The 17,753-nt window shown below is 45.7% G+C and overlaps 1 protein-coding gene across 4 annotated transcripts in view; it reads right to left on the reverse strand.

Annotated features, from left to right (window-relative positions):
* The window catches only part of Parp1 (Poly-(ADP-ribose) polymerase), a 636,927-nt gene that overhangs the window by 468,998 nt on the left and 150,176 nt on the right, over positions 1–17,753 (reverse strand). For 2 of the 4 annotated variants that reach the window (XM_067760013.1, XM_067760015.1), the window contains exon 2: positions 1,101–1,242. The exons of the other annotated variants lie outside the window; for them this stretch is intronic. In XM_067760013.1, the coding sequence (XP_067616114.1) occupies positions 1,101–1,242 (142 nt within the window). The remainder of the gene's footprint in view (positions 1–1,100; positions 1,243–17,753) is intronic. 4 annotated transcript variants of the gene reach the window in all.

Below are 17,753 nucleotides of genomic sequence, written 5' to 3' on the forward strand. Positions count from 1 at the left end.
AGAACTACACGCGAACTGGTTGCGCATATGGGTATATTTTCAGGGCATCTCGATGGTTTATTTTTTTATTTTTGGATAACTGAATAAAAACTAAAATTTTATTGTTATTCCATATTTTGTAAATAAAGAATAATAACTCAACTCTTTATTCAAAATTTGCAAAAATAAGAATGGGCGTTTATCATCAATTAGAATATTTTGAATAACGAGAAAATGTTATTCATTATTCAAGAAATGCTTGAATAAAAAATAACATGTTATTCATCACTCAAGTTTTCTTGAATAATGAATAAAAATTTATTTTTTATTTTTTCGTCAATGGTTATTCAAATTTGTTGATAACGCCCATCCCTGCTACCCGGTCAATAAGATCTCACATATGTAGACTGAGTGTGTTAATGGTGTTACCAGAATTTGTTTGACGACCGAACGTTAAAACCCCAATCAGTTGCCGGGACTTATGTTGTGGCAAATACTATAAGTTTTCTAGGACCTAGCTGAATTGCTGCCTAAATCTTGCAACTCTGCCGCCATTAATGGCTGGAGCCTTACCTGGCGGACACGAACACTGAACGTCCTCAACAGTTTCTTCCTGCAGCTCTAACTTCCTACATCTGCTATCGCACTCCTGCGATGATCGACTTGTCGACAAACATTCGCGACCAAACCCCGTCATGGCTAAATACAACTTTATACTTTTAGTTAAGTAAATTTGCGATTTATGGCACTCGACGAAATTTAGGGTGGAATATTATAGGAAGTATGAAAGTATATTGACTTTGTAGAATAATTATTAGCTGATTCAACACCAGTTATACAAGCCAAGGAACAGAAAGATTTTACTTTATTATGTATTTGGGCAAAAATTTAAACAAATCGACATTAGGACGGAGAACGCGACAGCTGTTTCGATTAAACTTTGTAAATTTCTTCAAAGCGGCACTAAAACTCGACCAGTTCACCCTAACCTAACCAAAACTCAAAGGTTAGTTTATAGTCAGGACAGAAGTCATGATCTGTGATTTAGCTGACTACCCCAGCTCACTTCATGTAAAGTAGTCAACCTTACATGACCTCCACCACTATGGTTCTATACTTACCTAGGCTTTTCTTGATTTTTTCTTGATGTTCAAACCGAATATTTTCAAAGTTTTCAATATCACCGATTGTACTGGGACGTTGTTTTTTGAAAAAACAGTCTTCATGAAACCACATAGGCTGCTTTCCATCATGAAATGCCGACTTTAATTATACACAAAATGTTCATTTATTTTTTAAATTAATATTAATTAATATTACATTGGATTAATGCAGAATACGTAAAACCCTTCGATCATTGTGGATAAGACAAGTGTGATAACTTCTGCATAAATGTCAAAATTATAAATAGAACCGATCACCTGATTTTTCATTGACTATCGTGGTCTCATTCTGGATCTCTTTCTATCACCCGCTGAAGATAGCCGCCCGTGTGCGCCGCCATATTGAACATCCCGTCAAAACGCTAACAAATAGCCATCTTGAACATCCTGTCAGCCAGTTGAGGGATAAGATATCACACTTGTTTTACCCATAATGCCCTTCAATAACAAAAAAGCGAAAATCGAGTTCGATAGGCATTGACAAAGCTAAATATGTACTACTACTTATGACGCAATCAAATCAGACAGGTGAAGTAACTATTACAAAATGGAATCGCATTTGACACTTCTCGCCGTGTTGTTGTTGTAGCAGTGCTTCGCCCCATCCATTAGGTGCGACCGATCACAAATTGTCATCAATGTCCTCTAACGGGAGTCCAAGGAAACTTTCTGTTTCAACAGTGGTGGACCATAATGAGAGGGGTGTTAGAGGCGTTGGTTCCACAATGCAGTTAAAGAGACTGTTGGTGTCATGTGGGGACACATTACAAGCAGGACATATGTTTTGCATATCGGGGTTGATTCTGGATAGGTAAGAGTTTAACCTGTTACAGTATCCAGATCGAAGTTGAGTTACGAGTTACTCGCGTTCCCCGTCTGCTAGTTTTGGATGTTGTTCTTTGAGTACAGATGTAACCTTGATTTTATGTCAAGCAGAAAGAAAAACAATTTTTAACAGCATTCACGTTTTATTAGATAGGATAATTAAGTAAGTAAGTTAGTAAATAAGGTTTAAAATAATACGTTCACCACCGCTTGACAAATAACAATGTTCAATTATTCTAGTGTACAATGTCTTTTTAAGCATTTTTTTACCGATTGATTTTAAATCACAAGAAATATCAATATGATTTTACCCTAGAAGAGAGATTAATATGTACATATGTATGTATATACCTACATACATCATGTATGTAAGCATGTATCGTATGCGAATAAAGGTAAATGAAGACATATGATAACTCTTAGCTAATGCAAGTAAATAAGGCAGTGGCGGCGGCAACATTCCCCCCATTGCAAGGGAATTAGGTATCCACGAGCTTTTCATCCTGAGTTATGCCGACGTCCAGCACGGCTACTTTGGTAGCAGGCCTTTCAAACACACCTGTACTGGTTTTAACCTTGACACGACGGACTTGGCCGTCTTTGGCTATGATTACTTCAATGATTACACCTTTCGGCCAGCTGTTTCGAGGTAGTGAATCGTCGGCTAATATGACTATATCACCTACAGACACCAGCTTGACCTTGTTAAACCACTTGCTACGTCGCACCAAACATGACCCATATTCACGTAACCGTCTTCGCCAGAAATGATTTGCGAACTTTCGGGTTTGATGCCAGCTATGTCGAAGGTCGTGGTCAGTCTCCACTAGAGGCTTATTACCAGCGGCAGCCAAGATTGTTTGGGGTGAGTGATTCGTCGTCACATGATTCTAGAGCCACGAATGTTAATGGTCGTGAGTTTATGATAAACTCAACTACACATAGGGCACATCTTAGCGTTTCATCGTTAAACTTATATGCGGGCAGCATAGCATAGAGTATTGACTTTACTGTTCGTATTAACCGTTCCCATGTGCGGAGCTGCTGGAGGATTAAATCGCCATTTAATATAGTCGTACTTGGATGAGACTTGCCGTAGGTTTTGATATTCTTCACGTATAATTTTCTTACAGCCTTGAAGTTGGTGCCAATATCCTTGTAAACTTCTTTCGGGGATCCGCGACGACGATGAAGTTCTGAATACACATGATGCACGAATTGGTGTCAAGACTGTGAGCCACTTCTATATGCATCGCTCGCAGGGTCATACACGTAAACAGAACATCTTTTGTCCTTGCGCTTGCCCATGGTTGCATACAATGGACCGAAAAAGCCGATACCCACATACGTAAATGGGCATCCAAAACTCGACAATCTTGCTTTCGGTAGGCAAGCCATTTGTGGCAATTGGCAATTACTTCGAACCTTCTTATACAGAACGCATGTTTAGTAAAATATTTAGTTGTTTCAGCTTGCTGCTTCCGTCGATTGGTTTGATCATCAGAAAATTCGCTCTGTTAGGCGTATTTGAATAAGATATTTTTTGATTTTTGTATGCGCTTCATCTCTAAATTTTCCATTACGTACTTTTAACTTTAGCTTTTCGATGTATAACACAAATTGCGATAGTGCTCTATAGAGTCGTCTCCAACATGAGAAGTATTAGACGTTTAATGAAAAACATTTTGCCACATTTATATGTAAAAGTCTATTACGTAACTCCTGTTGTTGTAGCAGTGATTCGCCCCATCCAATAGGTGTGACCGATCACAAATTGTCATCAATATCCTCTATCGGGAGTCCAAGCAAACTTGCTGTTTCAACAGGGGCGGACCATAATGAGAGGGGCATTAGAGGCGTTGGTTCCACATTATAATTGAAGAGATGGTTGGTGTCATGTGGGGACACATTGCAAGCAGAGCATACATTTTGTATATCGGTGTTGATTCTAGATAGGTCAGAGTTTAACCTGTTACAGTATCCAGATCGAAGTTGTGATAGAGTAACTCGCGTTTCCTTAGGGAGTGTGCATTCCTCTTCTGCAAGTTTAGGGTATTGTACTTTGAGTATACGATTCACCGGGAAATTCCTGACGTAGAGGACCGACGCCTGTTTGTGGAGTTCACTGAGGACCTGCTCGTGTTTTTTGGTTTCATACGGCTGTGTTCGTAGGTGCCGTATTTCCTCATAATTCTTACGGAAATGACTCCTTAAGCCCCTGCGCGGTGTTGGCCCATCAATCAGATGTCTACAGGAACTGTTTGGTTAGCATTTCATTTCTCTCCCTGATGGGGAGTATTCTCGCCTCATTATGTAGATGGTGTTCTGGGGACATAAGACAGCCCGCGGCGGTTCTGAGGGCAGTATTTTGGCAGGCCTGTAGCTTCTTCCAGTGGGTAGTTTTTAGGTTTCGCGATCATATCGGGGACGCATAGCATGCAATGGGCTGGCCAATTGCTTTGTAAGTGGTAATGAGCGTTTCTTTATCTTTTCCCCCAAGTAATACCAGCAAGAGATTTGAGGATTTTATTACGATTTTCGGTACAATTGCGGCTGCATGCTCATCAAAATGTAGATCCTGATCGAACGTCACACCCAAGATTTTGGGGTGTAAGACAGTCGGTAGCGTAGTGCCATTGACGTGGATGTTCAGAATGGTCGACATTTGGGACGTTGTTGTTGTTGTTGTAACAATACGGTTGCTCCCCGAAGGCTTTGGGGAGTATTATCGATGTGATGGTCCTTTCACGGATACAGATCCGGCACGCTCCGGTAACACATCACCATAAAGGTGCTAGCCCGACCATCTCGAGAACGATTTATGTGGCCAAATTAAGCCTTCAGCCCATCCCTCCCTCCCCACCACCAAGTTCCATGAGAAGCTTGGGGTCGCCAGAGCCTCGTCTGTTAGTGAAACAGGATTCGCCGCGGATAGGTGAGGTTGACATATTCTATATATACATTGCGCTGAAGGGTTGCGCTACGCAGCCCCTTGAATCTGGTATTTTAGTCGCCTCTTACGACAGGCATACCTACCGCGGGTATATTCTGACCCCCTCACCCGCTGCGGGACACATTTGGGACGTCCATGTTGTAAATAAAGTCGCCGATGATGTCAGGTTTCGCGAGGTGAAAAAACTGGAAAGATCAGGGAGGTAGCCGTTTATTTTGTTGCAAATCGATCTGTGGGCCTGGGCCTGTGACCATTATTGTGCAGTCATCGTGGTAGGATACGATAATAACTCGTTCTGGTGGCGAAGGTAGCTTTAATATGTAGAAGTTAAACAAAAGTGGGGATAGGACACCACCCTGTGGCACCCCTTGTTTACGCTTCCCAAGGCCGTCGGTTCTATGTACCGGAGCGACTCGGGCTTTTTCCCGACCAAGGACTGCCCGTTCAGTGTAACCCCAATTAATTTGTTGCATCCCTCCCACAAATTGTCATCCTCCCAGCAGCTCCTTGCAGCGGGACTGCTCCATATTCTCTTGCTCCGGGAAGGTATCGAACCCAATCCGGGTCCGTCTCCTGACCCCGGTAATGAGAAATGGTTTTGCTGCATCTGCCGGAAAGGGATCTTTTTAGGACGGTCATTCTCTTGTCATTATGTCTCGTGTAAGGGATGGTTGCATCGGACAGGTTGTTCTGGGCTAGATCCCAAAATCAGACGTCCACGTAACTTCTATAAATCGTTTGTGGCTCCTTGCTGTTCACGCCCTAGGGCGTCCCGTAGTCTACGCCTTAGGTCCCCCCCCCGCTACCTTCCAGCAGCCCCGCTGCTCGCGCCCCACGGCGCCACCAACTCACACGGCTTCTCGACACATCCCCTAGAATCTTTTATTTTAGTCGCCTCTTACGACAGGCATACCTATCGCGGGTATATTCTGACCCCCTAACCCGCTGGGGGACACATTTGGGACGTCCATGTTGTAAATAAGGTCGCCGATGATTTAGTCGGTGATAATGTCAGGTTTCGCGGGGTGAAAAAACTGGAGAGATCAGGGAGGTAGCCGTTTATTTTGTTGCAAATCGATCTGTGGGCCTGGGCCTGTGGCCATTATTGTGCAGTCATCGTCGTAGGAAACGATAGTAACACTTTCTGGTGGCGAAGGTAGCTTTGATATGTAGAAGTTAAACAAAAGTGGGGATAGGACACCACCCTGTGGCACTCCTTGTTTAATTCTTCTTGGTTTTGATGTTTCGTTTCTAAATTGCACCGATGCCTGCTGGCGACCCAGATAATTTGCGGTCTACGTTTTAAGACTTGGGAGAAGGGTAGACCTTTCCAGGTCTTGCAGTAACGGGCCATGTTTGACCGTATCAAAAGCTATTTTGATATGGAGGGTGTTTTGATTTAAACCGCAATTTATCTGGGTGCTAATGGCATCTAGCGCGGTGGTTGTGCTATGAAGTTTTCTAAAGCCACGCTGATGACAGGCTAGTAGCAAATTTGCTTTGAAATAGGGAACCAAAATGGCTTCAAGCGTCTTGGCTACTGGCGATAGGAGAGATATCGGGCGATATGACTCTTCTATGTTAGCTGGTTTCCCAGGCTTTAGTAGCGGGACCACCTTGGCTATTTTCCATTTTTCGGGAATGACAAATGTGGAAAGAGACAGGTTGAAGACATGTGCTAAATATTTGAAACCCTCTTTTCACGGCTATGCCGTCTGGGCCCAGTGCTTTAGATGGTTTAGCTTGACAGATGGCATCCTCAACCTCTTTGGCGGTGATGGTAATTGGGGACGCGCTGAATTTATGTTTATGTGCGTGTCTGTTGGCCCTCCGTCTATCTTTGTCGACCGTAGAATGCATTATATATTGTCGGCAAAAAACGCTCGCGCATTTTTTCGCATCCGACAGCACTTTATCGTCAAAGGCGATGGACATTTTTTCGTTCTGCTTGGACGGATTCGATAGGGACTTTACGGTGGACCAAAGCTTACCCACACCGGCAGAGATGCTACAACTACTTATATACTCCTCCCATTTCTCCCGCTTGTGTTCATCCACAAGCAATCTGATGCGTTGGTTTATATCCCTTATTTGGGGGTCGCCGGGATCGAGCTGTCTTATAAGGTCACGCTCTCTCGCTAAATTTGCGGCCTCTGCCGGAAAATGAGGCCGAATATCGGGAATTCTTCCGGCGGGAATAAAGCCAGCCGAGGCGGATTCAATGGCCTTGCGGAAAGCACGCTCCCCTTGGCGAGCATCAGTCGGGATAGGGAGGGCAACAAAGCGGCTGTCTGTAAAGGATTTGTATTCACTTAAGTCCTCTTGATCGGTTCTGCCTAAGCCTGAACACGTTGACCAATCGCATCTCGAGTCTTAAAAACGCTGGCCCCGTAATTCACATACCGTCAACTGTTACACCTATTTTTGTGGCCAAATCGGCTGGGTTTAATTTGGATGGAACCCAATTCCATTGAGTCACATTATTTGTGCTTATTAGGGCCACTTGCAATTCCAGGCGAGGTATGGATATCGGTTTTAGAGGGGTCACCTTCGATTTGGCGGCTACAATGGATACATCGACATCCTCGTTAAGTTGAATAAGGAAATAACATATTGCGGCGTAAGCGTTTTCACCCGCATCTACAAACGTATGCAACTGGATGCTCTGAGCAATTTTCAGAAGCTTGGAGTAACATCTGGGAATGGCGGTAGACAATATTTTATGTAAATTTGAATGCCATGACTTGCCCCTTTTAGTTCGTCGTCCCACTTCAGGCCTGAACGCCAAATATTTTGTAATAGGATTTTCAGCCCAATTGTGTAGAGAGACAAGAAACCAAGTGGGTCGAATATCGACATAAGCACTTGAAGAACTTCTCTCTTGGTAGGAGCAGCGTTAGCTTGAAAAACGTCTCCCTTGAGCCTCGAGAACCTGCAATTATACTGAAAAATGTCGTTATTGGATTCCCAATACATACCGAGAATTTTCTCTGTGGCTCCAAATGAGTTTCCCGCAGATGAATCGTGACCGCATAGTTGCTCTCTTACAAAACTAGAATTCGTAGCCCATTCCTCATGTGAAATCCACCTGAAGCGTGAATATTTTTCACAGTATTCGCCAATTCTAACGACTCGTCCTCAGAGTCCATGGTGTATATAAAGTATCCATGTAGTGGTAGCTCTTCGCTGTTTTAACGGCACGAGGGTATAGGTCGCAAAACGCTTCAGCATTTTTGTTGCGTACAAAATGCGCTATGCAGGGTGCGCTGCTAATGTCAAAAGTTAGAGCCTTCATCACATACACACGCGGCTTACATTGACTGCCGTCGTTGTCAAACCGCAAGATACGTTGTGCGTGCATATCTTCATCTTTAAATTGAATGCGATGAAACATTTCGGCAATATCGATGCAAATCACTATTTGTCCAACACGAAACTTGATCAAAATATTGAAAAGTGGGGTTAGTAAATCTGGCCCTTTATTAAAAAGTCGTTGAGGCACTTTCTATGAGATTTGGCTGCTACATCCCAGACTAGTCGAACTTTTCCGAGTTTATTAAGAAATTGGAAGATACCATACTGTACCTTTATGCGTAGACATTTCTTTGTTCGAAACCTTTCGTGCGTAACCCTTGGCAATTAACTTGTCGATTTCCGTTTGCATTGTTAGCTGCAGTATGGGATCTTTATGGATATTTTTTTGTTAGGAGTGCGGTCGGAATTATATGCGCACAATTGAATGCTGCCGTCGACGTCAGGGTAACCCACGGAAGGATTCACCAAGTACAAAGCGCGGTGAGCGCACTGAACCCAGCGCCGAATCAACAGTAGTCATGTACCAGGAACACGGTCGCCTTTACGCCCTAGCTCAGATTGGGACAGTATCATCGGAGGCAGTTATCGACACAGGGGCCTCAAGGAGTTTCGTTGCAGCCACCCTAGCGAATCAGGTGGTGAGTTGTGGAAGCGGAAAGAAGGTAGGAGCGACCATTGAAATAACAATGGCCAACGGAGTTAGCACTACGATCTTCGACGCCGTAAGGACAGAGGTACGCCTCGGGGGCTCGTCACTTCACACACTCCTACATGTGATTCCCGGGGCAATTGACGACATTATACTTGGCCTAGACACGCTAGGGAGCTAGCAACACCAAACACAACAGCCATAAAAGGAGCGACACAGCAGCACAGTAGTCAGTTAGCACGGAGCTGTGGTCGTGAACGGCGCTACCAGTGAAACGCACCTCGAATGTGTCGGTTCTACCACCAAGGGAGATCGTTTCATAGGAGTGAGTCGTGGCCTCAAGTTGTGAATGTGTCGGTTATACCACCAAACACCGCTTGAGACTTCGTTCACACCCGCATAGGCAAAGGCCCTGCCACAGTAACGCGCACCCGCGAACAATTGACGCCAGCTCGCCTGCGCCGTCGTGGACCGCGCCGCGACAGCAGTAAACCACACAGCAGCGACGCGACCGCCCTAACGCCACCGAGCCGCAGTAGAGCACGACGCCGACAAAAGGCGCGGCAAAGCATCGCCTCAGCAATACAAGTAGACGCCGACGCAAGGCGTGGCAGAGCATCGCCCAGCAATACAAGTAAACGCCGACGCAATGCGCGGCAGAGCATCGCCTCAGCAATACAAGTAGGCGACGCAAGACGTGGCAGGGCATCGCCCAGCAATACGAGTAGGCGGCAGAGCATCGCCCCAGCAATACAAGTAGACGCCGACGCAAGGCGTGGCAGAGCATCGCCCAGCAATACAAGTAGACACCGAGGCAAGGCGCGGCAGAGCATCGCCTCACCAATACAAGTAGACGCCGACGTAAGGCACGACAGAGCACCGCAGCAGAGAGACGCCGCCATAAGGCCCGACAGGGCGCAGACGCCACATACTAACGGGATCTGCCTAACGGAATACGGGCGGACCATTAAGGCCCGCCGCCACAGTCGAGGATACCGTAAAATAATTCAAGGGAATTTGCAAATGAAGTATACACACACGTTTTTTTTTATATTATAGTAATTAAACAATCAATCAATAAAGTGAAGTATTATATTAAATCGATTTGCAAAGTGCCCCTTAAATACAAATTTATTGGAAACGAACCCCGGACACGGCGAGTATACCCCAGCAATTGTTAAAGCAGCGACGGGGCCACGGAAAAGCTTCGTTACAGGGTCTATAGTCTTTGGGATACACGTGACCGATCTTCCCCGCCTTTGGTAGGAAAGCTACACGAGCAGCTCTCCAAGAGTGCGGTACATGATTCAGTCTTATGCACCCATCGAATATTATTTTAAGCCATTCCACGAGCGCCCTACTTAAAACTTGTAGCATGGCCGGCAATATAGCATCTGGGCCGGGCGATTTAAACTTAGAAAACGTCTTCACTGCCCATTCGATCTTGGTATCGGTCACCAAGCCCGGCACTACCCGCTCCGTGATCGAAATGTGAGTGCTGTTTGCAGGCTCTTCTAAACCATCTCCCGATGAGAAATGTGTATCGAGGAGCACCTCAAGGGATTCCTCACTATTACGTGACCATTCCCCGTTCTCTTTCTTTATTAGTCCCTGGACTATATTTCCCCTTGCTAGGACTTTTCTCAACCGTGCTGTTTCGCTGGAGCACTCTATGTCCGTACAGAAACTTGTCCATGAGATTCTCTTCGCCCTGGAAATTTCACGCTTGTAGATCCTCAGTAGATCCCTGTATTCGTCCCGACATGCTTCGCTTTCCGCGGTCTTTGCTAGCTTAAACATTTCTTTTACCTGTCTTCTTAGAAGACTCAGCTCATTGCTCCACCATGGCGGCTTTGCTTTTCCTCTGAATCTTCTTAGAGGGCAAGCTTTGTTATACGCAGTCATAAGAGTCCTTGTTAGGAATTCATTGGACTCCTCCAGTTCTTCCAAACTGGCAACCTCTTTGGGTTGTCCCAGTTTCGTTTCTCCTGTTTCTGGAATTTAGTCCAGTTTGCTGACCTATGGTTTCTAAAGGTTCCTCTTTTCTCTACCCTCTTTAGGGGGATGCTGAAGCTGATATACGCATGGTCGGAGGATGGTTTATCAAGAACCATCCAATCATACCTTGATATATCACGTTCGGAGCACAGTGTAATATCCAAAATATTGCTGGATGTTGGACCAATGTATGTAGGGACATTTCCCCTATTGGCTATCTGCAAATTGGTTTGCAGGATGTAGCAAAATAGAGATTCGCCTCTCTCGTTCGTATCTCCTCCTCCCCACGAATTATGGTGCGCATTTGCATCCGCGCCTATGACCAACCGCCCTTCGTCCTGTACTAGCCTCTTGCACTCCGTCGGTGGAACCTCCGCAGCATGGGCAATGTAGCAGGATGCCAGGATAAATGCCTACTTATTCCTTTGCTCAACGGCCACCATTACGAGGTCCCAAGTAGTGTAATTAGGCAGCATATATGAATGCAGCTGTTTCCTTACCATTACTACAGCTAGCACCCGTCTTTCCGTTTGCGGATAGTAAACGCCAAATCCGCGCGCGCTAAGTTCAGAAACATTTCCTGCCGATGAGAGCCTTGGCTCCTGGATCAGCGCCACGTCAAGCGAACCCTCCGCAAGGGTTAAGAGTTCGCTCGACGCCACTTTACTGTGTTGGAGGTTTATCTGTAGGACTCGCAGCACCATTGGGCTGTTTGTCCCCCTCCAGCACCTTCGTCGTGACGTCGTCGTCCTGTTGTTGTTGTTGTAGCAGTGCTTCGCCCCGCCTAATAGGTGCGACCGATCACAAATTGTCATCAATATCCTCTAACGGGAGTCAAAGGAAACTTGCTGTTTCAACAGGGGTGGACCATAATGAAAGGGATGTTAGAGGCGTTGGTTCCACATTACAATTAAAGAGATGGTTGGCGTCATGTGGGGACACATTGCAAGCGGGGCATACATTTTGTATGTCGGAGTTAATTCTGGATAGGTAAGAGTTTAGCCTGTTACACTATCCAGAAAAAAGTTGAGCTAGAGTGACTCGCGTTTCCCTGGGGAGTATGCGTTCCTCTTCCGCAAGTTTTAGGTACTGTTCTTCGAGTACTGGATTCACCGGGCAATTCCTGGCATAAAGGTCCGGCGCCTGTTTGTGGAGTTCACTGAGGACCTGCTTGTGTTTTTTTGCTTCATAGGGCTGAGTTCTCAGGTGCCGTATTTCCTCAAAATGCTTACGGAGATGACTCCTTAACCCCTAGGTGGTGTTGGCTCATCAATCAGATGTCTGTTGGGATGCCCAGGTTTCTGGGTATTCAACAGGAACAGTTTGGTTAGCATTTCATTTCTCTCCCTGATGGGGAGTATTCTCGCCTCATTATGTAGATTATGTTCTGGGGACATAAGAAGACAGCCCGTGGCGGTTCTGAGTGCAGTATTTTGGCAGGCCTGTAGCGTCTTCCAGTGAGTAGTTTTTAGGCTTGGTGACCATATAGGGACCGCGTAGCATGCAATCGGCTGGCCAATTGCTTTGTATGTGGTAATGAGCGTTTCTTTGTCTTTTCCCCAAGTGCTGCCAGCAAGGGATTTGAGAATTTTATTACGGCTCTGGATTTTCGGTACAATTGTGGCTACATGCTCTCCAAAATGTAGATCCTGATCAAACGTCACACCCAAGGTTTTGGGGTGTAGGACAGTCGGTAGCGTAGTTCCATCGGCGTGGATGTTCAAAACGGTCGACATTTGGGACGTCCATGTTGTAAATAAGGTCGCGGAGGATTTAGTCGGTGATAATGCCAGGTTTCGCGAAGAGAAAAAAACTGGAAAGATCAGGGAGGTAGCCGTATATTCTGTTGCAAAGCTCAACGATCTGTGAGCCTGGGCCTGTGGCCATTATTGTGCAGTCATCGGCGTAGGAAACGATAGTAACTCCTTCTGGTGGCAAAGGTAGCTTAGATATGTAGAAATTAAACAAAAGTGGGGATAGGACACCACCCTGTGGCACCCCTTGTTTAATTCTTCTTGGTTTTGATGTTTCGTTTCTAAATTGCACCGATGCCTGCCGACCACCCAGATAATTTGCGGTTCACCTTTTAAGACATGGGGGAAGGGTAGACCTTTCCAGGTCTTGCAGTAACGTGCCATAGTTGACCGTATCAAAAGCTTTTGATAGGTCTAGCGCAACGAGTACTGTTCTATGGTGGGGGTTTTGATTTAAACCGCAATTTATCTGGGTGCTAATGGCATTTAGCGCGGTGGTGGTGCTATGGAGTTTTCTGAAGCCATGCTGATGACAGGCTAGCTGCAAATTTGCTTTGAAGTAGGGGAGCAAAATGGCTTTAAGCGTCTTGGCTACTGGCGATAGGAGAGATATCGGGTGGTATGACTCTCCTGTTAGCTGGTTTCCCACCTTGGCCATTTTCCATTTTTCGGGAATGGCAAAGGTGGAAAGAGACAGGTTGAAGACATGTGCTAAATATTTGAAACCCTCTTTCCCGAGGCTTTTAAGCATCGGCATGGCTATGCCGTCTGAGCCCACTGCTTTGGATGGTTTAGCATGACTGATGGCATCCTCAACCTCTTTGGCGGTGATGGCAATTGGTGACGCGCTGAATTTATGTTTATTTGCGTGGCTATTGGCCCTCCGTCTATCTTTATCGACCGTAGAATGCATTATATATTGTCGGCAGAAAGCGCTCGCGCATTTTTTCGCATCCGACAGCACTTTATCGCCAAAGGCGATGGAAACTGTGTCATTGTGCCTAGGCGGATTCGATAAGGACTTTACAGTGGACCAAAGTTTACCTACACCGGCAGAGAGGTTACAACCGCTTAGGTGCTCCTCCCATGTCGCCCGCTTGTGTTCATCCACAAGCAATCTGATGCGTTGGTTTATATCCCTTATTTGGGGGTCGCCGGGATCGAGCTGTCTTATAAGGTCACGTTCTCTCGCTAAATTTTCGGCCTCCGCCGGAAAGTGGGCCGAGTTTCGGGAATTCTACCGGCGGGAATGAAGCGAGCCGAGGCGGATTCAATAACTTTGCGGAAAGTACGCTCCCCGTGGCGGGCATCAGTCGGGACAGGGACAGCAGCAAAGCGGTTGTCTGTAAAGGATTTGTATTCGTCCCACTTTCCTTTTTTAAAGTTTATGAAAGTGCGTTTTTCAGTGACGATGAAGTATGCGGTACGCTCGAGCGAAATAAGTATAGGCAGGTGGTCGGATGCCGATGTTACCATCGGCTGCCAGTTGACGCAGCTTACGAGTTCTGCGCTCACGATTGATATATCCGTCGAACTGTGACAGCTTCCTACCATACGTGTGGGGGCGTCTCCGTTTATTGTGCAGAACGTCGTTTCTTCTATTTGATCCGCCAACATATCACCCCTACTGTCCGCCCGCAAGTTTCAATGCCATAGATCGTGATAATGCGATTGTTGCCAGTGAGTAAGGCGCTGATATTAGGGCGGTATCCACTGGGGCAACAGGTGGCAGGAGGGATGTTGATGTTGATGATTTCTAGGTTTGCATCGCCTGATCGGAAAGATAAGCCTTGACGTTCTAAGACACTGTCCCTGCGGCCGATGTCAGGATCAAATGTATGATATTGCACAGAGTGATGTATGATAAACGCGAGGCCGCCTCCATTTCCGCTCTCGCTATCTTTTCTGTGGAGATTATACCCAGAACAGGTCTGCAGAGCAGATCTTGCTGAGTTTAGTCTCTTGAATCGCAGCAATGCGGATGTTGCGCCGCTTCATGAAAACGACTATCTCCGTGATCTTCCCAGTTAATCCATTACAGTTTAACTGCAGAATTCTGAAGTGCATGGGGGGAGACGTCGTCACTCTGGGAGTAAGTGACGGGTGACCAAGTCCTGGGTTGTGGAAGGCTAGGACGCAACTGCTGTTGTGGCCCTGGGACTGGACGTCCTTAGGTAAGCATTGGGGTATCCGGTGTATTTGGGTATACGGCCTGGCAACATGGCGCAATGAAACCCGTCGGCGGGTTTCCATCGCGGAGACCAGAACATCTAGGAAAGTGGCACCGTCGCGAGTCGCTCCGAAACATAGAACCGACTGCCTGGGGAAGCGACGTCGTCGTCCTCCCCTTGCCCTTTTGGTTTAGAGTGTTCGAAACCCCCTTCAGCCTCTTGTAACTGTTGTGCCGGGTGTTCCTCTGTGCGACTCACAGCACCATCTGGCTGTTGGTCCTCTTCTAACACCTTCGTGTTGACGTCGGCTACCTCCACCTGTCTTTTTTCCCTTAGGCTTTTGAGGTCCTTTTCGACTTCGCCCACTTCCAGCGTGTTAGGATTTTTATCCTCGGAACTTCTTTTCCTGAGTCGCATATAAATTTTGCCTGTACCAAGCTGCGTGTACAATATATCCTCCGCCTGCTTGTTTATATGGAAGATGTAGAACTGGCCTTCCTCCGTAGGCCTAGATACAGTATGTACCTTCCAATCCTGTGTCGGTATGTTCGGATTCTGATTCTGCAGAAGACGCAGTGTATCCTCCGGCTTTATCGTGCATGGTATCCATACCCTAACTTTTGGTACCGTGGGAATTTGCGCTTTATCCACCACCTAAAACCGCGCGTTCGTGCCTTGCCTTTGTAGGTTTGGAACCACTTCCTCCAGCCACCGCAAGCTCGCGATGTTGTCGCACGCTATCATCTACACACCATTATACCATCCCCTCGAAACAAAGGTTGGAAGGGGCTTACTTGGTTGTTCTCGCATCATCTTAAGCATTAAGCTAATAAGCTTCCTTTCTACAGATCTCGACCTTTCAGTAGTCATCTGTCTGCTACGATCAACCCTCGCCACAGTCTGTGACTGCCTTGCCACATCACTCATCTTCTCGGGAAAAGCCGGAGTCTTAGTGTTAACTCCCTTTGGCACCTCCGAGAAAGCCGGAGTCTTAGCTTTAACTCCCTTCGTCCGAGAAAGCCAGTCTTAGCGTTATCTCCCTTTGGCTTATCTCCTACTTCCGTAGTTGGAACTTCCCTCTGACTCGCAGCTTTCGAGGTAGTTGCTACCTCGCTATTGGGGCCGACTTGTCTTGTCTATGCGACTGCTCTGGATTTGGCGCATTGTGCAAATCTGGTCGATGGTAGATTTACCAGGCCTAAAGCCGCACTGATAAGGTCCAATCAGCCGGTTCACGGTGGGCTTCAATCTTTCGCACAATACACTTGAAAGGACCTTATATGCGATATCAAGAAGGCTGATTCCACGATAGTTGGTGCATTCTGCAGTATCCCCGTTCTTGTGGACTGGGCAAAGAACACTTAGATTCCAACCGTCGGCATGCACTCGTCCGCCCATATCCAATCTTCTACTCCGTTTTCATTTGGCTGCTTTTCCAACACGGAGTACATTGATTCAGCACTACTCTCGCTCCCCGAGTCCGACGCATCGCTTAATGCGTATTTGTCGTCCTTGGCTTGCGACTCAGTCCTCCTCTTATCACCCTCCTTATTGCAATTTGGTAATGAGTCGTTCATCTTGGTCGTACGACCACCTGCCCGACAAGGCGGGCTCAGCGGTCCAGTATTATATACGGGGAAAGAACCGTCAGCAACAGCAGCGCCCCTTACTGTGGTAAGGCCATCAATACTTCCCGAGGTGGCCCGGTATCGGGAAGGCTCCGTTCGAATACAGCCGAATTTATCGCCTGGCTGCAAATCGACCAATATGCACGGTCCGCATGGATTCGGGGGTTGGCATTTCTTGGTCACCGACATTCCGCCGCCCTCCTATGAGACGAAACGGCGTAGATGCCAGTCCTAAACAGCTCCGCCTCATAGTCGGGCGCTATGGAGATCGGCTAAGCCCTAACACCAACGAAAAGGTGCCTACCCTAATGAGGGTAGCTTATACTTTAAAATAAATATAGTTTAAAAAAGCTAAAAAAACATGCAAATATTGTGTCGTTTTAGTATTTAGTATGTACAATCCCCTTAGATATTTGATGTTAATAGCACTGTCGACGACTTTAAATAAAAGGCGAAAGTTTTTTATGTATTTAGATTACATTTAATTAACACGGTAAAACTTAAAATAAAATACAACAGATTTAAAAGGCAATATTAACTTGACATGACGCGTTAAAAAAATTGCTGCTCTTGCTGACCACTCGATTCGTCTTCTTTTCGATAACTGTCCTGCTGTTCAATTTGGTCCCTGTATAAATACAAATGTGTGCACAATGAAAGAACCGCAAAATCATACAATTATGCCGTTATGCATTGAAATTGCAGTAATGTTCAAAGCAATAAACAACATTAGCATGTATTTGTTATTGTATGGTTTTCTATGTTGGAAAGTGCACCGTAACTTGTATTAAAAAGGTAAATAACTGAGCAAACCCAGCAGACAATTAGACCAGCTCAGTAGCCCAGTAATATATTTTAATTTGCGTTGTTTGCTAAATTTATTATGAAATGACAAGCACCATAGTACAGAGGTGCGTGTCCCCGCTATTAAGCACAACTCGTTTTGTAGCTAGTTATTTAACCACTGCCGCGAGTCTTCAATAATTGGGTATAACTCTCCTTTGCGGGCCTAGCCTAGAACAAACAAGCATACATACGAGTGAAGCTAATATAAGCGTGTTATAAAAAACCCTAACACCTTGGTGAATTACTTATGCGCTTTGATAAACGAGTTCAATGTATGGCGGCACCTATAACTTGCCACACAAAGTTAGTGGAGTGTTGACATTGTTCCATTTTTCCATGCATCTTATGAGAAAATTTTCCTCAAAAAAATTTTGGCACATTACATTAGTTGTGTTTTAGAAAGTTGTTTGAATGAGTGAAATGTGAGTTAATAATGAAGTAGAAAAAACATATTCGAAATAAAATTTTAAGG

The sequence above is a fragment of the Eurosta solidaginis genome, chromosome 1, assembly GCF_040869045.1.
Source record: "Eurosta solidaginis isolate ZX-2024a chromosome 1, ASM4086904v1, whole genome shotgun sequence".
NCBI classification, from domain to species: domain Eukaryota; kingdom Metazoa; phylum Arthropoda; class Insecta; order Diptera; family Tephritidae; genus Eurosta; species Eurosta solidaginis.